The sequence below is a fragment of the Zootermopsis nevadensis genome, unplaced genomic scaffold (assembly GCF_977971745.1).
Source record: "Zootermopsis nevadensis isolate Lab colony 2312 unplaced genomic scaffold, Znev_1.0 Znev_ptg000017l, whole genome shotgun sequence".
NCBI lineage: Eukaryota > Metazoa > Arthropoda > Insecta > Blattodea > Termopsidae > Zootermopsis > Zootermopsis nevadensis.
The window spans coordinates 16,709,850-16,729,461 of NW_028259149.1; the positions used below are offsets into that span (position 1 = coordinate 16,709,850).

Sequence of the window (19,612 nt, forward strand, 5' to 3'; positions counted from 1 at the left end):
AGAGAAGGATGATGGAAAATATTTGTATTAAGTTGACAACAGTGATATGCCTCGAATTTTATCGCCCTTTTTGTAAATCGGTACAATAATAGATTTATTCCACGGCTGAGTCAATTCTTCCTTATTCCAAATAGAATTAATAAGTTCAGGGATCTCAGAGTGTAATGTTTCACCTCCTGCTCGAATCAGTTTTGCCGGAATTTGATCACTTATACCGATTCAATAGCTGAGAGAAGTAATTATTTAACCTGTTCAAAATGTTGTGGGAATCTACAAGCAGATGACCATTCTCATCCTTTACCAGGTTACTTCATGTTGATAACCCTCCTTAAATTTATTTACACTTTTGTATACCGCCACGGTGGTCTAGCGGTTAGAACGCTGGCCTTGTAATCCTGGGGTCCCGGGTTCGATTCCCGGCGGTGTCCGAATTTATAACTTGTGTTGGGCAAGGCCGTGGTCTAGGCAACACGGAGTTTTCCTCCGGGGGCTTCCCCGGTTTCTCCGTGGCATCCCAACAATTACTCCATTCACACACAGAAGAAGGCAATGGCAAACCACTTCTGGATCATCTGCCAAGAACGTATATGAACAGGTCCCAGTCCGAGAGAAGGATGGAAGGATCCTGTTCATATGGACCTGTCGTCAGACAGAACACTAAATAAAAAAATACGTACCTAATATTCTTGTTCCTGCTGTTTTGCAAGTTCATTAATTTTGTCTATCAGATAATTCCTCTTTTTATTCCTGAAATGTTTACTAACTACACTTTGTGCACTGTTCAGATAATCTCCATTAATTTTACTCGGATCCTGTAATCATTTCAATTTGGTAAAATAGAATATAAATACACACACGTACATACACAACATGGAAACATTTTAAAATAAAATTTGTAAACCAAGCGAAATGTAATCAGTGCACAATGAGAAAATATATTTCTTGCATGAACAGCTTGTTAATAAGCAATGAAGTCTTCCAGGGCGATTATCTGTGTGAGAATGTCATTAAAATTAGCCCTGTTAATGGAGGCTGAGACAGTCTCCGAAACTTTATATTATAACGGCAGGAAGACTTCATTACATTCAGTTGCAGGAGAAGTTTAAAATCTCACATCTCTTCTTAGAATATCCTTAAATTTTGATGTAGTTTCACTCATGTGAATTATATATGTTTGTATGCTTCGCGTAAATCATCCACAGAACCAGATTACATCTAAATCCATTCAGTAGTTTCTGAGATAAAACGTGAATACAATGGCGTATATGATTGTCAGAAGACCGTGTTACAAGTTGGATTACATTTCGGTCAAGGCAGATATTTGTTAAAATACCAATAATAGATCCAATTTTTTGTTTAAATATACTGATAACGACATGATAAACCACTCAGTTTCTGAAAATCGCTTATAAACTGTTATTACTTTACGAAAATCAAGGGAAATGATAAATGTCTGCTGTATAAAGACCGAAAATACCGTATTTTTTCAATTTTAATACAAATTTTTTCTCACTTTAAATTTCCTGAAATCGTGTTCATTACAATTAGTATGTCGATATTTTATTAACTTCGTTAGTACGTAAGTTAGACAGTTTAGTTAGCCCGTCTACATAATTTCATGTTAGACAGTTGTATTTGTGAAGCTACTCCATACTCGTCTTCTTGTGAATTTTCAATTAGTCTCTTACCTTCCTCAGTAGCAGAATTCTCGATCCCAAAATCCAAATCAGTTGTCTCTCCAGATCCTCCGACCTCGGCCCGTATCCATGAAGGTAATTTGATCCTAATTGCGTGAGTATCGAGATATATCTCTGCACTCTGATCCACTAGGTATCCTAACACTCCTTCCTGATCCTTAATAGTGTTCATTCGCTCTCGGAGGCCACTGTCTTCTGTCAGTAGCGAGTTCACTCGACTCGTCCTCACGATTGAAACCGAATCTCCTACAAGTATAACATTTTCCATTGCACCCAAGCTTTTTAGAAACAGCAGAAACTTTTTTTGTACACACGAGAAGGACATTTGTGGTAGGCACTCGGTGATAACTCTGGAGACGGTAAATGTCGGAAGTTCTTCCGTGTCTGCAGCTGTGTCGTTATCCTGAAGTCGTACATCTGCCGTGTCATTACGATGTGAAATCTTATCTTGCATTCCATTTATGAAACTGTGTCTCGGTAGCTTGAATCTGTGACCACTATTTTCTTGAATATGACTTTCAAAATCAGCACGGCCGTATGTTGTTAATCCACAAAGTAGCAAGACACTCATTGTATAATATATCATCGTATCAAACAACTGTTAAAATAGTCAGCTACGGTTCACACCTGACTATCTCCTTCCAGCAGTAATTTTTCTTCACAATGATGGTACAACTGAACTAGCAACGTAATGTCTTAAGGGTTTTTATTGTCAGTGTTAACATGAACGGAATTTGGTTAGTAGGTGAACAAAGTATGAGAATTCTTCCAACCGTAACGTAATCTTACATTATGTTGAAAGGAAATGATTATTTTTTAAATCTCCTTCAAAATTACATACCGCATAATGCGATTCGGGTTGTACTTAGAGCTGTTCCAGAAACATGTGACGCCCTTAAACCCTTAATCTAAGTAGATGTAGAACTCATTGATGATTATTGACTCTCTGGATATTTAACAACGCTTTTTCAAATATAGAAGTTCTAAAACGTCGGGAATTGTTGGAAAAATAATTAGTAATGTTGAAAATCATCGCCTTCAGGATTATAAATTATTCGCATCAAGATAATAATGGACGCCATGAAGTTTTTTGGTCAGGTAATAGCTTTAGACTGAGTATCCACTGAAATGCAAGTCTGTAAAATTACCGCTACACTATCATGCTTGGTGATATTATTATTTATTTCATGGTTGTTTTAAAGTTGTTTAACTGCGTAGGTTATTTACAGTAAAATTGTAGGATTGTGTTACAGAGATGATTTGTTTAATGTCGTTTAGGAAAATAATGTACAGTTTACTGTTATATGTTGTTTTCAATTTATATTAAAAAAATTATCGTCGACTTTTATTTTCGACTCTCAAATTTACCTTACCTAAACAAAGCTAAATTGAACTTATAATTTTTCTTAAAAATTATTTATGGTGCAATAAATTTGTGCATGACGTAAATATACAGCTTTGTATTTCAGTACCATTTAAGACGTTTATGTGTAACATTTTTTTTAATATTATGTACACTCAAGTACACAAAAATATAGTCTTCATGCAATGTGATACGTGTAGTGAGATTAATTTTTATGCATTGTCTGTGCAAAATATAAACAATAATACCAGTGAAGTGTCCCATGTAAAATCGTAGAAACACATTTGTAGTGTATATGTACTCCATTGGAGTACTGCTTCCCAGTTCTTGTTTCACTGCAGTAGGTACCTGTGTTCACGTCACGTGTTAGAATGGTTTGGGAACCGGATGTAGCACGAGGTTAGCAATTCGTGAGAATTATGAGCATAGGACGCTGACCTCTTCCTACAATCTTATAATGTCACTAAAGTCACGATCTAAGATCACGAAACAGAATGAACCACTTCTCGGTTCTTCTAGAACAATATGCAAGAACGTCTGTATAAAGTCCATTTCCTACTCAAAAATAAGCTAATTGGCTTATTTTCGTATCCTACTTGTATAAGATTGTAAAGTTGAACGTGCCAGCCACCTTTAAAGTAGCTTAAACAAATAATTTGAATAAGGAGACAACAACACAAAACGAAGATGACTGTAAATAAAAAGCAAACAGTAAGAAAAGATAAACTAGGCAGCATTATGCTGTAGCGAATTTTAACAGATCGGAAGAGGATTAAAGTCATGAAATCTTTTTAGTTACAAACACTGAAAGCATGTTGGTTTTTGACCTGTATTAGAATTTTATTTATTTATTTATTTATTTAGTGTTCTGTCTGACGACAGGTCCATATGAACAGGATCCTTCCATCCTTTTCTCGGACTGGGACCTGTTCATATACGTTCTTGGCAGATGATCCAGAAGTGGTTTGCCATTGCCTTCTTCTGTGTGTGAATGGAGTAATTGTTGGGATGCCACGGAGGAAAACTCCGTGTTGCCTAGACCACGGCCTTGCCCAACACAAGTTATAAATTCGGGCACCGCCGGGAATCGAACCCGAGACCCCAGGATTACAAGGCCAGCGTTCTAACCGCTAGACCACCGTGGAATTTTGTATTAGAATAAGTGACTAAAATTTCGGATTAAGTAGTCGTTTCCTGTTCGGCGAAATTTACTACAGCTCTCTTATTTCTATCGGGGCCGTCGTTTTATCACAAATTACCGAAAACATTTGGATGCAATTTTGTATGATGAGAAACACTCAGTCTCTTAACCGATAGGAGTCGAAGTCTCTTTCTCTGAGAAACTAATCACTCACCTCCATCTTGTTCCGATGTGTATAATTAACGTACTTTAAGCTCCACATCGTCTATCAGTCTTTACAGAATCGTGCTTAGAAAAAAGAATAATTTTACATTTATATTTTTTCTGCGAAGCAGTTTCTATGAAGATACAATGCACTTGTCTTGTATTTAAGAGTTGTCTGGAGTTGTCAGGATGACTGTCATATCTAGAGTTTAATGTTTTTCTCAGTTTCTCCAGGCAAATATTTAGATAACACACTAAGAATAGGCCATGATAGTTCCCTCTTCACAAATACACAGTGTAAAATGTTGCTATGATGTAATAAGACGCCAAATAACGCCTTGAACATTTTTCCGGCCCGCGAGATTCATCACACTTTTACAAAATATATTTATATATATTATTATTATATTATCTATGTTTACATGTAAGAATAATAGTAAACACAATAATAATAACTCATTATGTTTCAATTTTTCACTCCAAAAAAATGTCTATAGTGTATCTAAATCTAATATGGGGATATATAATTTTATATGTGGCCCGCGGAGTTATGATGCATTTCCAAAGTGGCCCGAAAGATCATTTGGGTTGGCCACCCCTGCTTTATATATATGGCTTAAGAACGAAATCCTTTCTACATAATGAGGAATTTAAAATTTAAGTCTGTCGACTGAAGTATTGGAATCAGAATTCATTGCTGGAGCATTTCGATGAAAATACCAACTCATTCGTCAGAAGAGTGGGACGCATCCTAAGGTCCAAACCATGATCCTCATGATGATGATGGTGGCCAAATATTATTTATGTGATCAAATCAGAGAGTATCAGATGAAGGCCTTGTAGAAATAGTACAGATTTTAGTTAGAAAAACAAACAAAGTTTCTCTTTGTGATATCTTGACCTAGAAAAGAGAATGATTTTTCGATTGGTCTTAAAATGGTTTGTGAGGACGTGGACGAGACTAGTCTGGGTATCAGTGGCAGACTGTTCTTTATACGCAGTAAGGACACTTCGAGTTCCGTAAAAGACGGTGGAATTTCTTGGGTATCTAAGCGACTATTAGCTTCTCAGTTATGATGGTTTTGTGCTTCATGGAAATGATTAAGGTTATTTATGAATCGTGTTTATATCCTAATTATGAGTGAACCCATTCGTGACATTTGAAAGACTTTAATGTCACGAACAGCAATTCATTTCCGATTATCGAAAGAATTCGGATTTCTTTCCGGCAAAACCAATTACTTACAAACGTTATGACGTAGCAAGGGACGTAATTGTGTGAGGCTTGAGGTCGAATCATTCGAAGAGTCGTGATGCGTTTATTGCCAGAAGCATTTTGTAGTATATCCTTCCTTATATTTATGCTTATAACTGTTCACAAAGGACCTAGTTTTTCAAGCATTTGTGCATCGGCATATTTTACCTCGTAATTCAGATTATTATCATACGTCACACTATTTTTTATATTCACGCGTCATGCTGACTGCATAAGAAATTACTCCAAATTATGATAACGAGGTCATCTTAACCCCAATCTCTTCATGACCTCAATTTATTTAATGTTTCTGACTACAATTGAACTGGTTTAATTGTGTGTATTTTTAATACGTCCGTACAGGTTTTATTACTACGACTGGCCGTGTCGTATGCTCTGATCAACAATAAAAAAGTTTATTTATTATGCGTTAAATCACAATTTTAATAAGATAATAAAATATTTAAAATATAATTTCACGTTCCGCATCGAATGATCGACGGTTAAATATAACCGAAACATGTCGTAAGAGACGTTCCAATTTGTAAATCGATCATTCGATGCGGAACGTGAAATTATATTTTAAATATTTTATATTTTATTATCTTATTAAAATTGTGATTTGACGGAAAATATTAAAATATTAACCTAACTCACAATATGACGCAAATATACTACCTTATAATGCGTTCTTAACACGAAGTGTATAAAATTAGAATCTTGTGGTGAGACCTTGCCTGTCCATTCACATTACTTATCTCTTAAAGCAGCCTCACTCAGCAGATCGTAATTAAATGTTTTAATATTAGTGTTCACTGAAAAATTTCAGTAGAATTTAATCTTTGTCCTTAGTGTGCCAATATAATCCCTTTATAAAACACTAAGGGAAGGGCCCATTTCAATCATTATAATAAATTGTTATGACATTTAAATAAGGGTGTGCGGTCGTATGTCTTAAAATGTTTAGTTTCCACTATAATCGAACGAGTAAAGTTTAGAGGGATTTTAACAAACGATGTTTGACGTCATCCAGGTGAAATTAGTAAGATACTTTATACAATGTGTCTCTGTTGTAAATACAGCGGAGAGTCTGTTTTTAATTGTTTTACACAATACGTTCGTAACGAATGTTATGTCAAGTGAATTATTAAACTGATCACATCAGTGTAGTTTCTTAAATATTTTGACGGAGATAAAAAAATTAGGTCCAATAATTATTTGCATAAAGAGTGAACTGTCGCCGTCTGTGGTCTAGACGTAGCGTGCTTGTCACAGGACCCAAGGTTTATGGCAAAGGTCGATGGATTTTAAAGGGTGATAAAAATCCTTCGGAGGGGAAGTAAAGCTGACGGTCGCATGTCGTAGATTTACGGCATGTAAAAGAACCTTACGAGCATGAAAGAGATGTTTCGTAAACAAAATTCAGCGCGACCATTACTCACCCATGTCGCTTTTAGAGGCCTTGCGATGGGCTGATCACTCATCCAAGGAAGTCTCTACCAAATGTTTAAAAATATATCAGAAGCCTCAGAAGGGATGCCACTATGCTCAATGTAGGAGAAAAATGGAATAATAATAAGAAAACGTGAAATAGACAAAACTTCTTAAATAAAGAAGAAATATGTGTTTACAGTAGAATTATAATAGTATGTATAACGTGTTATATTTATAAAAGTACTTAATAGGAAGCATATAAAAACTTATGGATAAAGTTCAGTTAGGAAATTCTTTAAAATTTGTAAACAAATTTATATATTGTGTTAAATACTGACTATATTTTACACATCCAAAAATTATACCTTCCATTAGATTACAAAAATAACAAGTACATGAGAACGGCCTATTCAAATGAACGGGAATAATAGCAATCACATTTTGTAAATATAATTCAAGAGAAAGTACTTCCTTGCTCTAATAAAAGAATGTGAGTGAGAGTCAAAATGAAATGATTAAGATTTAAGATCAAGCACTGCCCTACTAATTAGAAGATCGTCTGGAGAGATAGTGGCTGTAGATGATTTTGCATGTTAAATATTACATTAATAAAGTAATTTTTGCACAAGAAATAATTATGCCTAAGATATCAGTGAAAATTTTCATAGCAGTCTTGCCAAACACTAACCTCACAAATTAATATGCAGATATTACGAATATTTGCAGGTGGGAAATAATTTATTGAAACACATGACCGTTCATTCTTGACATATTATAAGATATTGTAGATGCGTCATATTGTGATTTATATAGTATTAAAAATATATTAAAATTAGCAGTCAATCACAATATAATATTATTAAAAGATTAAAATAACATTTTACGTTCCCTATCGAGTACTCGATTTACATGTGGAACACACACGACATGTTTCGGCTATATATAGCCATCATCAGGTGTTATATATTAAAACTTTTCACTGAATTACTGATTTTTTATTGAATTTTAATGATTTTTAGTCTTCATTTTTCTTATGATGTTCTTGTCCTTTATATTGTTTCTTCATTCGTTGTAGTATCACAGGTCACTAAATCAGTTCATGTATGGTATATATTTAGCGAAAGTAGAATGCTACATAATATCAATTTCTTTATTAACTTTGCAATGACTGTTATTCTGAAAATATGTTGAATACTTTATACTTTTTTACGTCTGTTGTTATCATAGTTATTCGCAAATCTAAACTATGAGAAAGTTCTGATTTTTTTGTCATCATAGTGGTAAATACATGTATTGTTACTATTATTATTATTGGTAAGTTTAAACACAAAATATTTTGATTTGTTTCTGTAAGTAGAGTAACTGGAAAATTTGAAACATATTTGCTATAATTGGTGGCAAATATAAAGAATGTGCATATTGTAATGTCTTTAGCGAATAATTTTTTACAGCAATATTTTAATTATGAATTATGCCTTTTAAACTTTGTCAGCATCAAGTTTATCTAAATAATATTTAAATATCCAGTCTCGAACTTAAATAATAAACAACGTGTCATCACTAAAATATATTTTGATTAATATTTTTTAGGGAAAACATTGCGGTTTGTTGTGGGAATCGTTTGCTGGAATGTGTAGTTGATGAATGTTGAAGCAGATAATACAAATTAATACTGTGCTTTAACTATCTGAAAACATCTCGTTTATATTCTTCCAAAAAATCTACATAAAACTGTAAAAGTAAGCCACAAAATATATATTTAAGAATAAATTTGCACATGCGCAGTGTAATCGATTTCTTTCGTGACACTGAGTATTGCTGATTTGTGCTGCCCTCAGTTTTATAATACTTCCGATTCAATGAAAAAGTATTATGTTTTAATAACAACGATTATTTAATGGAATTCTCGTAAAAGAATATTATGTTTTTAGAAATGGTAAGGAAATTTAATAACCACATATCACGTATTTATATTATTTATTTCATAACTTAAATAAATACATTAATTAGACAAAGTAAATAACATAGTGACAATATAATATTTTAAAGATGCTCGTAAAAATATTCAATAAAATAACAAATATAAGTTAAAATTTTATATAAACCATCCATTTTAGTTTTTTCACTATTTCGTTTGTAGGCTGTAATATCATCTGCAGTTCCTTTGAAGCAAACTAGAATTGATGAGAAGTAAAGTTGTAAAATAGTCAGTCTTAATATACCTGGTCAAAGGAGTCTTTGTGACCTTGAGTAGGTGGTTATGGCACCAGAATAAAAACCCTTTAAAGCCTAAAATTTCAGTGAGTACTTCACTGTCTCATTGACATGAAAGTCAGTAAACTTGTATGCTAATTTTCTGATTAGTTATGCGAATATATATTTTATAATTCAAAGTCAAGTCTGTATGTGTGTCAACACGCCTAAGTTTTCGTCTATGAATAAGTATTTCAGAATTTTGTTGTTTTTCATAAAGAAATTGTATATGAACGAGGTTTTCATAAGTCAAGTGTCTTGTAAAGTCTTTAAATTAAAATGTAACTTCGTGGTCAAACTAGGCATGTTACATGTGTTCATTGTGGTTTAGTTAAAGAATGTATACTCTGTTTACATTTTATAGAAAATTATTTTGTAACATTTGGCAGTGAATGAAAAATACGTCTTATTTATATTACTGGGTGTAAGAAAAATGGGTTCAAAACCGAATAACCTTCTTTAAAATCAACATTTGATAATACTTTAATTTAGAATATTTTGCTTAACTTATAGGGAATTATAAATGTTTCCTTGCGTGTCTAATGTGTAATTAAAATCGTGTCTTATTGACTGGAATATCTTTTCTGGTTTGCCTATTTGAAATGATAGAATCATGGATATTTCGCCATGAACACATTTCAAAAGCAAAAATAAATGTAATTCTGCTTACAAATATGTTAACTTAGTGCGTATGACAATATGTTTACGTCGGTAAATATACGTCAGTTCACGTCGAAACAATATTTATTTACGTATAATTACGTCCATACTCTAAATGTTCTTTACTTTAGAGTGTGTAAATTTACGTGAATGTTTCTGGAGGAGTCGATACTTTAAAGTGTATCAGTCATTTTTCGAAGACTTGAATTAAACACAAAAAAATGGACTTTATGGTTTCCTGGTAATTCAAATTACCAAAGTTATGCAATTTTAATAAAGTATTTGAAATTTATGAAAAATGTCTGTCCATAATTTATAGCTGAAAAGTCGATAGTCATCTAAAGTCGTGCGTCACGGAGCTCTATAACCTCTGTAAGCAAGTTGATGGGGGTCTTCTGGGTTTGTGGTACTTCTCACCGATCTTCTGTTCCACCCGCCGCCTCCACCGCCACCGCCATATCCGCCCCCACTCGGTGGACCGTAACTATCACCACCTCCGTGTCCTCCCCCGCCTCCCCCATAACCGCCGCCACCGCCACCGCCGCCGCCAGCCCATCCGCCTCCTCCGCCCCCACCACTTGGTGGTCCATAACTGTCGTGGCCACCACCACCACCGCCGTGACCGCCCCCGTGATCGCCGCCAGACACCACGATGATGTGTTTCTCTTGTCCTCCATGATCACCGCCTCCCTTCTTCGCCATAAGCTTCTTGATGAGTTGGATCTTTGACAGGAGCAGTGCCAAGGAGCCAAGCAACAGGGCCTTGAGTGCTTTGATCTTGATGAGTATCAGCAGGGCTTTGCCTATCACCAGCAACTTGCCAATCATCAGTGCCCCTATCATACCCATCATCTTCTTCATCCCTTTACCTCTCTTCTTCTTCTTCTTCCTTCCAGAACGACCTGAAACACACAGCGCCCTCGTCTTTAGAGCAAAGTTAAACGCCCGTCAACTTAGTTCTTAAAAATCATTTTTGTTGAGAAGTCTGACAGTAGTACCCATTATACGGATAGCACGTAAATAATTCATAGTCACCGTTTACAATGACTGAAATTTACATTAAATAATTTTAGAAGGCAAAGAAAGCATGTGGGTACTCTAAACTTTAATAATATTACTCATCTGTCCTCAGGTAAAGAATCTTATACAATTTAAGTTAGGGCAAATAGTTATTTTAAAAACTTGTCATAGTCCAGCCAATGAAACATTTGTCTGCTGTGTAGGTTTATAGATGTGCCCGGTTGTTCAGAAATGCTGATAACAGCTTCATGCGAAGTGAGATTTAAGTCAACACGATTTATAAAAAAAAAATGTATTTATTTCATTATTCTCGTGCTAGTAACGTGGCCATCGTGATTTCATCAGGGAGGTTTGATGTGATTTGACAAAAAGAGTTTGAAGGAACAAACTTGAGAAATTCTCCGTGTTAACAAAACTACGTGTAACTTCGAAGCTTGTCAATACGAAAACTGAAATTCATGATATATGATTTTGAAGTTTTTCCGGCGACTATAATCAATAAAATCATCTTGTGGCTACACCCGCGTCAGATAGTTAACATTTTACCCGAGAAGATTTTAGTGAGTTTTAAGGTGTCAAAATGTCTCTGTTATAAATTTCGATCTGACTTAATCAATGTTTGAACTTCATATGTGATTTGTCATTTGGCTCTGTACTTTAGAACCACGTTGGGTGAAACCCATGTTCACATAGCATGACTCTTGTTCAGTATTCTGATGCAGGAGTCAGCTTTCACATATGAATGAACGGGATAAGCAGTCGCGGACAGCCGAGAAGGGGTGATACTCAAGGTTAATAGTTGTGGTTGTACTAATAAACCTTATCGTAAAGATAACTTCTAAGTTATGTTACGAGTTGGTGATGGAGGCACTAATCACGTCTGAAATGGCGGTAAACTTCTACCAGACTACAAGATTCAACATCTCAGAAGGTAGCATCTTTGTGTTATGAATTGTTACGCAGGATCTCTAAAACTATTTTAGTGATAAATGAATATAAAATTTTGTTAGGAAAAGCTTAAGAACATTTAATACGCTTCTTTGTTCATTTGGGCCTAAATAGGATTGTAATATTGAAATGGACCTTCGATAAATAGAGTGAAATAGCGAGAAAGAATAGTAAGTGGATTAAAGTTATTATGATAAATTTAAGTGGTGAGCTGTAAATGGGTTGAAGGCATTTCTGGTTCTTTAGAATCAGAATGACTATTATCTTGTTTTGAAGGAAGCTCCATTACCATACAAATAGTTACTTGCTTCCAGCTGCTTTATTGCAATTATTTTAAACTTGTCATTAAAGGGAAGACCGGAGTAATTTATATTTCCCTCGGTTATATAAATTATATAATTTCTGTTTAATTTAGAACCTGACAATACACAAAATATTTACGTAAATCGTCACCCATTATGTTACTCCTTCAACAGAATTGAACTAATTAATCTCAATGAAGAACTTCATTTGTGCTTCTGACATTACCTAGTAACAGTACAGATGTCCTCATACTCAAGCAGTTACTTTAATTTCGGATAATCAGTTACTTGTCAGGAGGGGATGTAAAAGTGTTTAAAAGGTGACCTAAGAGTGTGAGAGAAAACCTCAAATCCTGCGCACTGGAAATAAGTTTGTAGAACAGAAAGAAACATTTCAGTACTGAAATAGAACTGTACGTGGTGTTTTATAGACCGGTAGAGATTAGAAATTTAAGAAATTCAACACAAAATCAAAATAATAAAAAGCAAAATGAAAATAATAGTTAATGTCTTAAAAATTATTAGTAAATTTAGTGATATGCAGAGAATTCAAGATGATGGGGTCCCTAAAACGTTATTAACGTTCGCTACCAGTAGAAGAATTTTTTTGGGGATACCTATAAGTAGATGTAAAAATACTTTCTTCGTGAGATTTAAAGTTCTTAAGTCGACGAGTGTGACGATGACTGTACTTCTGGGTTGTTGCGCCTTGTAGTCTGGTAGAAATTTGCCGACGTTTCAGAGGTACTTATTGTATGCGCTCTGACGATGGAGGCAGTAAGCACCTCTTAAAAGTCGGCCAGTTTCTATCAGAGTGCATGACGCAACAACCCAGAAGTACAGTCATCTTCATATTTTATTTCCACACCTCGAAACGAATCGCCAAGCATCAAATTCTTGTGGAGGTTGAACAAGATTGTTAAAGAAACAAGGAATAAAGACTTGATCTCAGTGTGCGATTGGTTGATCATAATGCGAAGGGCGATCACCTACTGGGTTCTGCCTTTAACCAAGAAATTCCATGCTGTAGCTTTGGGCGATTAAATTAAAATTCCACGCGTTTGTATCCTTGAAGATTGTTGTAGAAGCCAGACGCTGGGCACAATACTGAGCCAGTTTAATCCCATTACTTTATTTTAATAATACCCTATAGTCTACGATTGGGATTGGCAATGTATTTCTTTTCTTTAGATTTTGCGCTTATATAATATGTAAATTTCATTGGTTCACATTGTTTAATAGAATCTGCAATCATAATTACATATGTATAAAAAGGCTTTTAGCAGTCAGGTAACACAGTTCTCTGTGTAGGTTTCAACACGAACGTGTACTTTACGCCATTCAAAGTGTTTCAGTCGGATGTTAAATATTTAGCCGTAAACAGTAACCGGTTAGGATACTAACACGACTGTCTTGCGAATTTTTCAAACATACAAAAAGAGAAAGGGAGAGAAACCAACGAAAGAGATGGACAAAGAAAGAAATGTTGAATGAAGAAAATAACCGGATATTAAATGTTTTGGCATGAGTTCAACAGACAACAGCCTCTTGAGGTCAATAATTTCAATTGTGTATATCGAACTGTAAGATTGTTCAGATAGACCCTACTCTGGAATTTAAATGTTTGTCGCAATATTATAAAAAATCCTGGAAAATATCACAATTACTTGTCATCTGAACTTCTAAATTGTCTAGTATCTAACGTTTATAAAAAGATAAATTTCTTCAGCAATATTGGATTTATACAAAAATTTCAGAATAATTATTTATAATAACAGAATGAGAAGCGTTATTATTTTGGCTCTGCACCAAACATTATTATAGCGAAAAAGTCAAGGATGAAGAGATGAACGGACTATGCAGAACATAATGGCGATATGTGGATGACATTATTTTAGGTGGGAGTTTTGAAAGGAACAGACAACTTGAGAAATCTACGTGTTTAATATTAAAATTGAGGAAACAGAATGTGAGGTTATGGAGTTGACTTAACTAGTTCTGGGCAGGCTTGTGTTGAGGGTTTTTGTGAACACGGTAATGGACATTTAGGATCCATAGAAGTCGTATATTATTGGCTACGCTGTGTATCTGTTAGCATATCAAGAATGATACTGGTTCGTGTAATTATTTATTTAAGTGCTTTTAGTAACGTTTTATTAATCACTGAGATTTTCAAGCTATCCTGTAATTGATTGATTCTTCAGGATGTTTAATCAAGTGTTTTATATAATAACGAATGATAAATTTTCATGAATTATAAAATAGGAACAACACTGAAAAGTTAGCCATACTCTGTTTTAAAGTTCCAGTCTTGATCTACTGAGTAAAACCACAAATATCCTCGATGTGTGTACTCCATCTTAATTCCATTTACGAACCGAAATCTTTCCAAATGCGAATTATAATTGAAACTATATATATATATATATTTACTGTTTCGTGGTCAAGATATTTCCCGCCATTATGAAACCAGGGGTACCATTATCGTGTTCACAAAAGATCATCATTTAGTTCTGGCCTGATACAGTTCACTGTGTATTTCGCTACGATATATTCTAATGTTGTTTTCCATCTATACTTGATCGTTTCCGTTAATTTTTCTCAAAAAAAAAATATTACGTAGGTCTACAGTTCTTACTCTGTGCATGCTACGTGTTCCACCTATCCCATCCACCTTGACGTAATCATTTTAACAGTGTAAGTTAAAGAATACAAGTAATGAAACTCATTGTATTGTGAATGTCAGATACACCGGAAAGCTAAGCGAAAAGTTCTCACAAGTTTGCACGGAAATAAAAAATTAGTGAATAAGAATATTAATGTTAGTAAAATAAAATCAGTTGAAATTTAATGTGTAAGATCTAGGATGTGACGTACACTACAAAGACGAGAGTAAACAGAGGTTAAGGAATGAAAAATGTGTATTCAGTAAATAAAAAAATGTATTACAGAGAAAAATATCTAACCCATCAGAACACTATGGATAATGACAACTGCTAGAATTTTTACTTAATTTACACGATAAAGGAGATATTTTTTTTATAGGGAGATCATCCAAAATAAGCCTAAAACTTGCGGAGAGCAAAGAAAGAATATTTTATTAGATCTGCAGCTGTCATTTGTTTATTACCTTCTTCGTCCATGGAATTCTCGAAGCTGATATCCACTGTGGTCCCCGTTCGCGCCTCTCCGGCTCCACCAGGCACCGATGCTTCTGTCCAAGCAGGTAACCTCACCCGTAAGATGTGGCTGCTGAAGAACCTGTCGGCTACCAGGTCCATGAGGGAGTCCATATCCGACTCGATATTACCACCCGTATAAAGTCGAGCCTTCAGACCGTCTTCTGTTATTCTTGGTGTCGTATCTGGCCTTGTTCTAACTACAGACATGAAATCCCCCAATAAGTTAAAATTCTCCATTCTTCCAAGGCGATCAAAGAAGACCAGAACTTTCCTCTGGACACAAGTAAACGAAAACTCAGTTATACAATCGGAGTACATTCCAGATAAGGCCGTCACAGGACTGTCTGAATCGTTTTCTTTCACGGTAGGTGTATCTGTGTCTACTTCGTTGGACTGTCCAGATACCAGTGACTTGAAATTCAGGAATTTAGCCATCCTTAAGGAGCCACTATCTTCTAAATCCTTCTGTGTGTTTACTTCCTGTATTTTCTGTTCGTGTTCACCTCCGCTGATAGCAAGTCCTTGTGTCAGACCTCCTATAGCCAGGAGAACGACGAAACCGAATACAGGTCTTCTTCTGTAAGTTGCCATGGTTTTGGTAGAAGATGCCAGCCAGCCACTGAGACTGGTGGACTGTGTGTTGATATCTGCGTCTGGCTGGCTCGAAGCAGAGCGGATGTTGTGGTAAATATTGGAACACCGTCTGGTGAAAGACTGCGATTATGAGAGCTTCAGCTCTCGGGTTTTATCGTCCGTTTTCCAGGTCTTCTGGAATAAAAGACGGTCAGTAGGTAAAAGAGCGTAGCCTCATACACCTTCCTCCTCCTCCTCCGTGTCCTCATCCCATTTCACCTTCTTCTCTTACCCCCACGTTTTCATCTTCGCTTTCAAATGCTTTCTCATTTGGCAGCTTTGACTTTTAGTCGTGAGCTATTGGTTAATGCAACTGGAGATATAAGGCAGAAGGGAAGGAGAGAGAGGGACCGAGAAGTATGAAAGAACATAAAAAGAAGTGAAGATAATTTGTGTACATATCGTATGTGAGTAGGTTGTACCTGGTGGAAGGGGGGAACACGTTTCGGGCCGACTTTGAATGAGATCCTATTGCCGATAAAGTAGGCACCTGATGGTTCATTCCATTTATGGCTCCATGCGTGTTAAATACGTGGGAGTAAGAAAGGGGCTCCTCAGTTCTCTATTCTGAGGTCAAGAGCATATGACAATGTCGGGGTCAGATTAGACGGTGTTGACTGAAACCGTGGCCGGAGGGCCTCCTGCCTTCTGTGTGTTATGGGGTTTGCGGCAACTAACCTACTTCCCACATCACACGAGAAGCTGGGTTCGTGATTAAATGATGTACATTCTTTGCAACAAGTTACAGAGTCCTCGGTATTTAGTAATTCGCCTATTTCGTACAATAATCAGAGACATCCTGTTATCGAAGTCATTAAGTAACCGACTGTGTTGTTAGTTAACTTATAAATTCACTTTCTAGGTGACTGACTATACGGTAATAGATCTTTAATTTCCTAACAAACTGACTGAATAAGCAGGCGGCCTAATAATGCATCAACTTACTAATTGATTATGTTGCTAATTAAATCACTTACGCATTAATTAACTGACTGGGAACATAATTAATTCATTACATTCAGTCGCTAAGTGAAGACTCGCATTTTATTGTGTTGACTTGTGGTGGTAGGGGCCTTGCTGTGTGTTGAAAAGATTCTCTGCAGCTATTGTAACAGTGAGGAGCTTCAGGATGCTTGTTCTTCAAATTTCAATGTCGTCAAATCAAGTTGAGTGATTTAACCGGGTCGAGGGTAGTGGGGGGTGAGACACGCACACAGAATATTGAACTGAAAATCATGAAGGAAACATCCACTTGGTAGAAATGAGGGTAGATGGGGTGCTGACATTAAAATGCATACTAACAAAGCAGGATAATGTGTGGACTGGATTTTCTTGGTTCAATGACGTGATCTTGTGAACGTGGGTCAGAAAAATATGGACAATTTCTTGACCAATCGAGCTACTATCAGCTTCTCGAGATGAACAATACTTCATGTAGTTAATGCAAAAAGCGATTGAAAGTGGAACAGTATCGAAGTTATTGTGCTGAGTTAAGGCTCTGTGAGTACGTAGCATCCGGCAGCTTTGTGCTAATGGACAATACCTTTTCATGAATGAAAGCATGAACTTGCAGGTATAAGATGTACAATGGACTGACTGGTGTGTTTATAAACAAGTGATTGGCTTGCGATCCCTTTGGGTGATGTTATCAATGCAACAAATGCATAACCTGCTCTTATCTTATCAACGTGCACTTTATGATTATGTACTGAAATGCTGATTAGGACGGTAGGATTCGATGTTCTCATAGAGGTCAATACGAAGTTGGCTGTCTTCTGGGTTGTAGCGCCGTGTAGTCTGGTAGAAGTTTACCAGAGTTTCAGAGGTCCTTGCTGCCTCCAACCTCAGGACAGTAATCGCCCTGATTGACGCAGTAACGACCTCTGAAACGTCGGAAAACGTCTACCAGAATATACGATGCTGCAACCCAGAAGACTGTCATATTAAATTAACAGTATTTTCAGTTGGATTTTTTTTTTTGTAATTATACATTTTATACATAATTTCTTTCTACTTTTGTTTTTAGCTTTCTTTCTTCGTCTCTGTTCTCCATATATTCCTCTCCTCTGGCATTATTTTATTCTTTAATTTCTCATTCTCTTTTCTTTCCTCAGTCTCTCTCTTCTTTCAGGTTGTTATTTTCAAAGATAAAATGTAATACTCAGTTTCCTTCCATTTTCTTCTAATTTAATTTTGTGTGTTCTCTGTTCTTTCTCTGTCTTATAAGAGACTCAATATAATACACGCCCCAGATTATAGTTACATTTGTAATGTCATAAAACTACAGTTTTTGTAAATTATTCTTATGAATTACACAATATTAACGAGTTCAACTGACTTTCTCGCTTAGAAATATCTGCAGTGAAGATTATTAAAACTACAAGACGTATTAAAGTTTTAATTTTGTAAATATGAAAGATCACTAGCCACAAATATTTTAGGGCGGATAATCTCTGTTGGATCTTACCAGAATTATGGAATTACTAGCATCATGAGGAAATATTTACAGCGTTATTCAGTCAGGGTATTGGATATTTGTGTGGTAACAGATGTAAAGTTAACATACAGCCTCTATTTAAGTATATTTTAACAAACTATAAAACAATCTTAAAACGTTGTTTACCATGCAGTGTATTGATATATAAAATCATTCATAAAAACAAAACTGTTTACACATTAAATAACAATTTGTGCCACAAACGAAAGGATTACCGAGCAATGGCTAGGAATTTGTAACATTAAGAAGCTCTTCTCTCCTCCCTCAACACAAAAATACATTGTATAACCACTTCTCCCCTGTTAATTTTCTCTTTTCTTCTGCTCTTGTGATGTCTCTTTCTTTGACCAGATCATAATTAAAACGACCCGCGTACCCCAGTCATAGAGGTCATCAGGCAAAGCGCTGAATGTTTGAAGCATTTTAAGTAAAGCAGACTCCATAAGCTCCACCGGTCACATTATAATTGATGAGTACATACAGCTACTCAGATTCTAATCTCAAAAGATAGCAGACGAATATAAATTCTTCGATGTTATCATAAAATGGATGTTCAAAGTTGAATTAGTCAATGTTACTAAGTAATTTGTTTTTCTTTTAGCAACGAAAATTTTTTTAAAAAAATATTATAAACGCTATGTGACATATTACGAATTCTAAATAAACTGCTGCCTCCATCTGCAGGATAACAGCCGAACAAATGTGAATATAGGCCTATTAGTTGAACAAAGCGCAACTGAAAATTAATCGATTTCCTAAAGGCTTAAAGAATTTATCTCATATTTTAAGGAATTTGAGGACGACTTACAGAATAGGTTTATAGCAGATACTTAAAATGTCCGCCAGAACCCACCATATCTGGCTTGTTTTATGCAAATTTTCTAAGTGTTTCTGGGCCGGTGTTGGCGACAGTCTTAAGTATTTGGTTTAGTTTCTGAAAGCTTTGTGAGTTTTTCGAATAAACTCTTTTTATGAGAAAGTCCCACAGTAGCTAGGGTAACATTGATTTCAGTATCACGGGGG

General features: G+C 35.4%; 1 protein-coding gene and 1 long non-coding RNA gene across 4 annotated transcripts in view; one reads left to right on the forward strand and one right to left on the reverse strand.

Moving 5' to 3' along the window:
• The window catches only part of LOC110829473 (uncharacterized), a 414,372-nt gene that overhangs the window by 68,205 nt on the left and 326,555 nt on the right, over positions 1-19,612 (forward strand). The gene's annotated exons all lie outside the window — the stretch shown is intronic.
• Positions 9,055-16,197, reverse strand: LOC110829478 (uncharacterized). The gene is made up of 2 exons (XM_022063205.2): positions 15,408-16,197; positions 9,055-10,909 (listed from the first exon to the last, which is right to left on the reverse strand). The coding sequence occupies exons 1-2, from the start codon at positions 16,048-16,050 to the stop codon at positions 10,359-10,361; spliced, it is 1,194 nt and encodes a 397-aa protein (XP_021918897.2). The 5' UTR covers positions 16,051-16,197; the 3' UTR covers positions 9,055-10,358.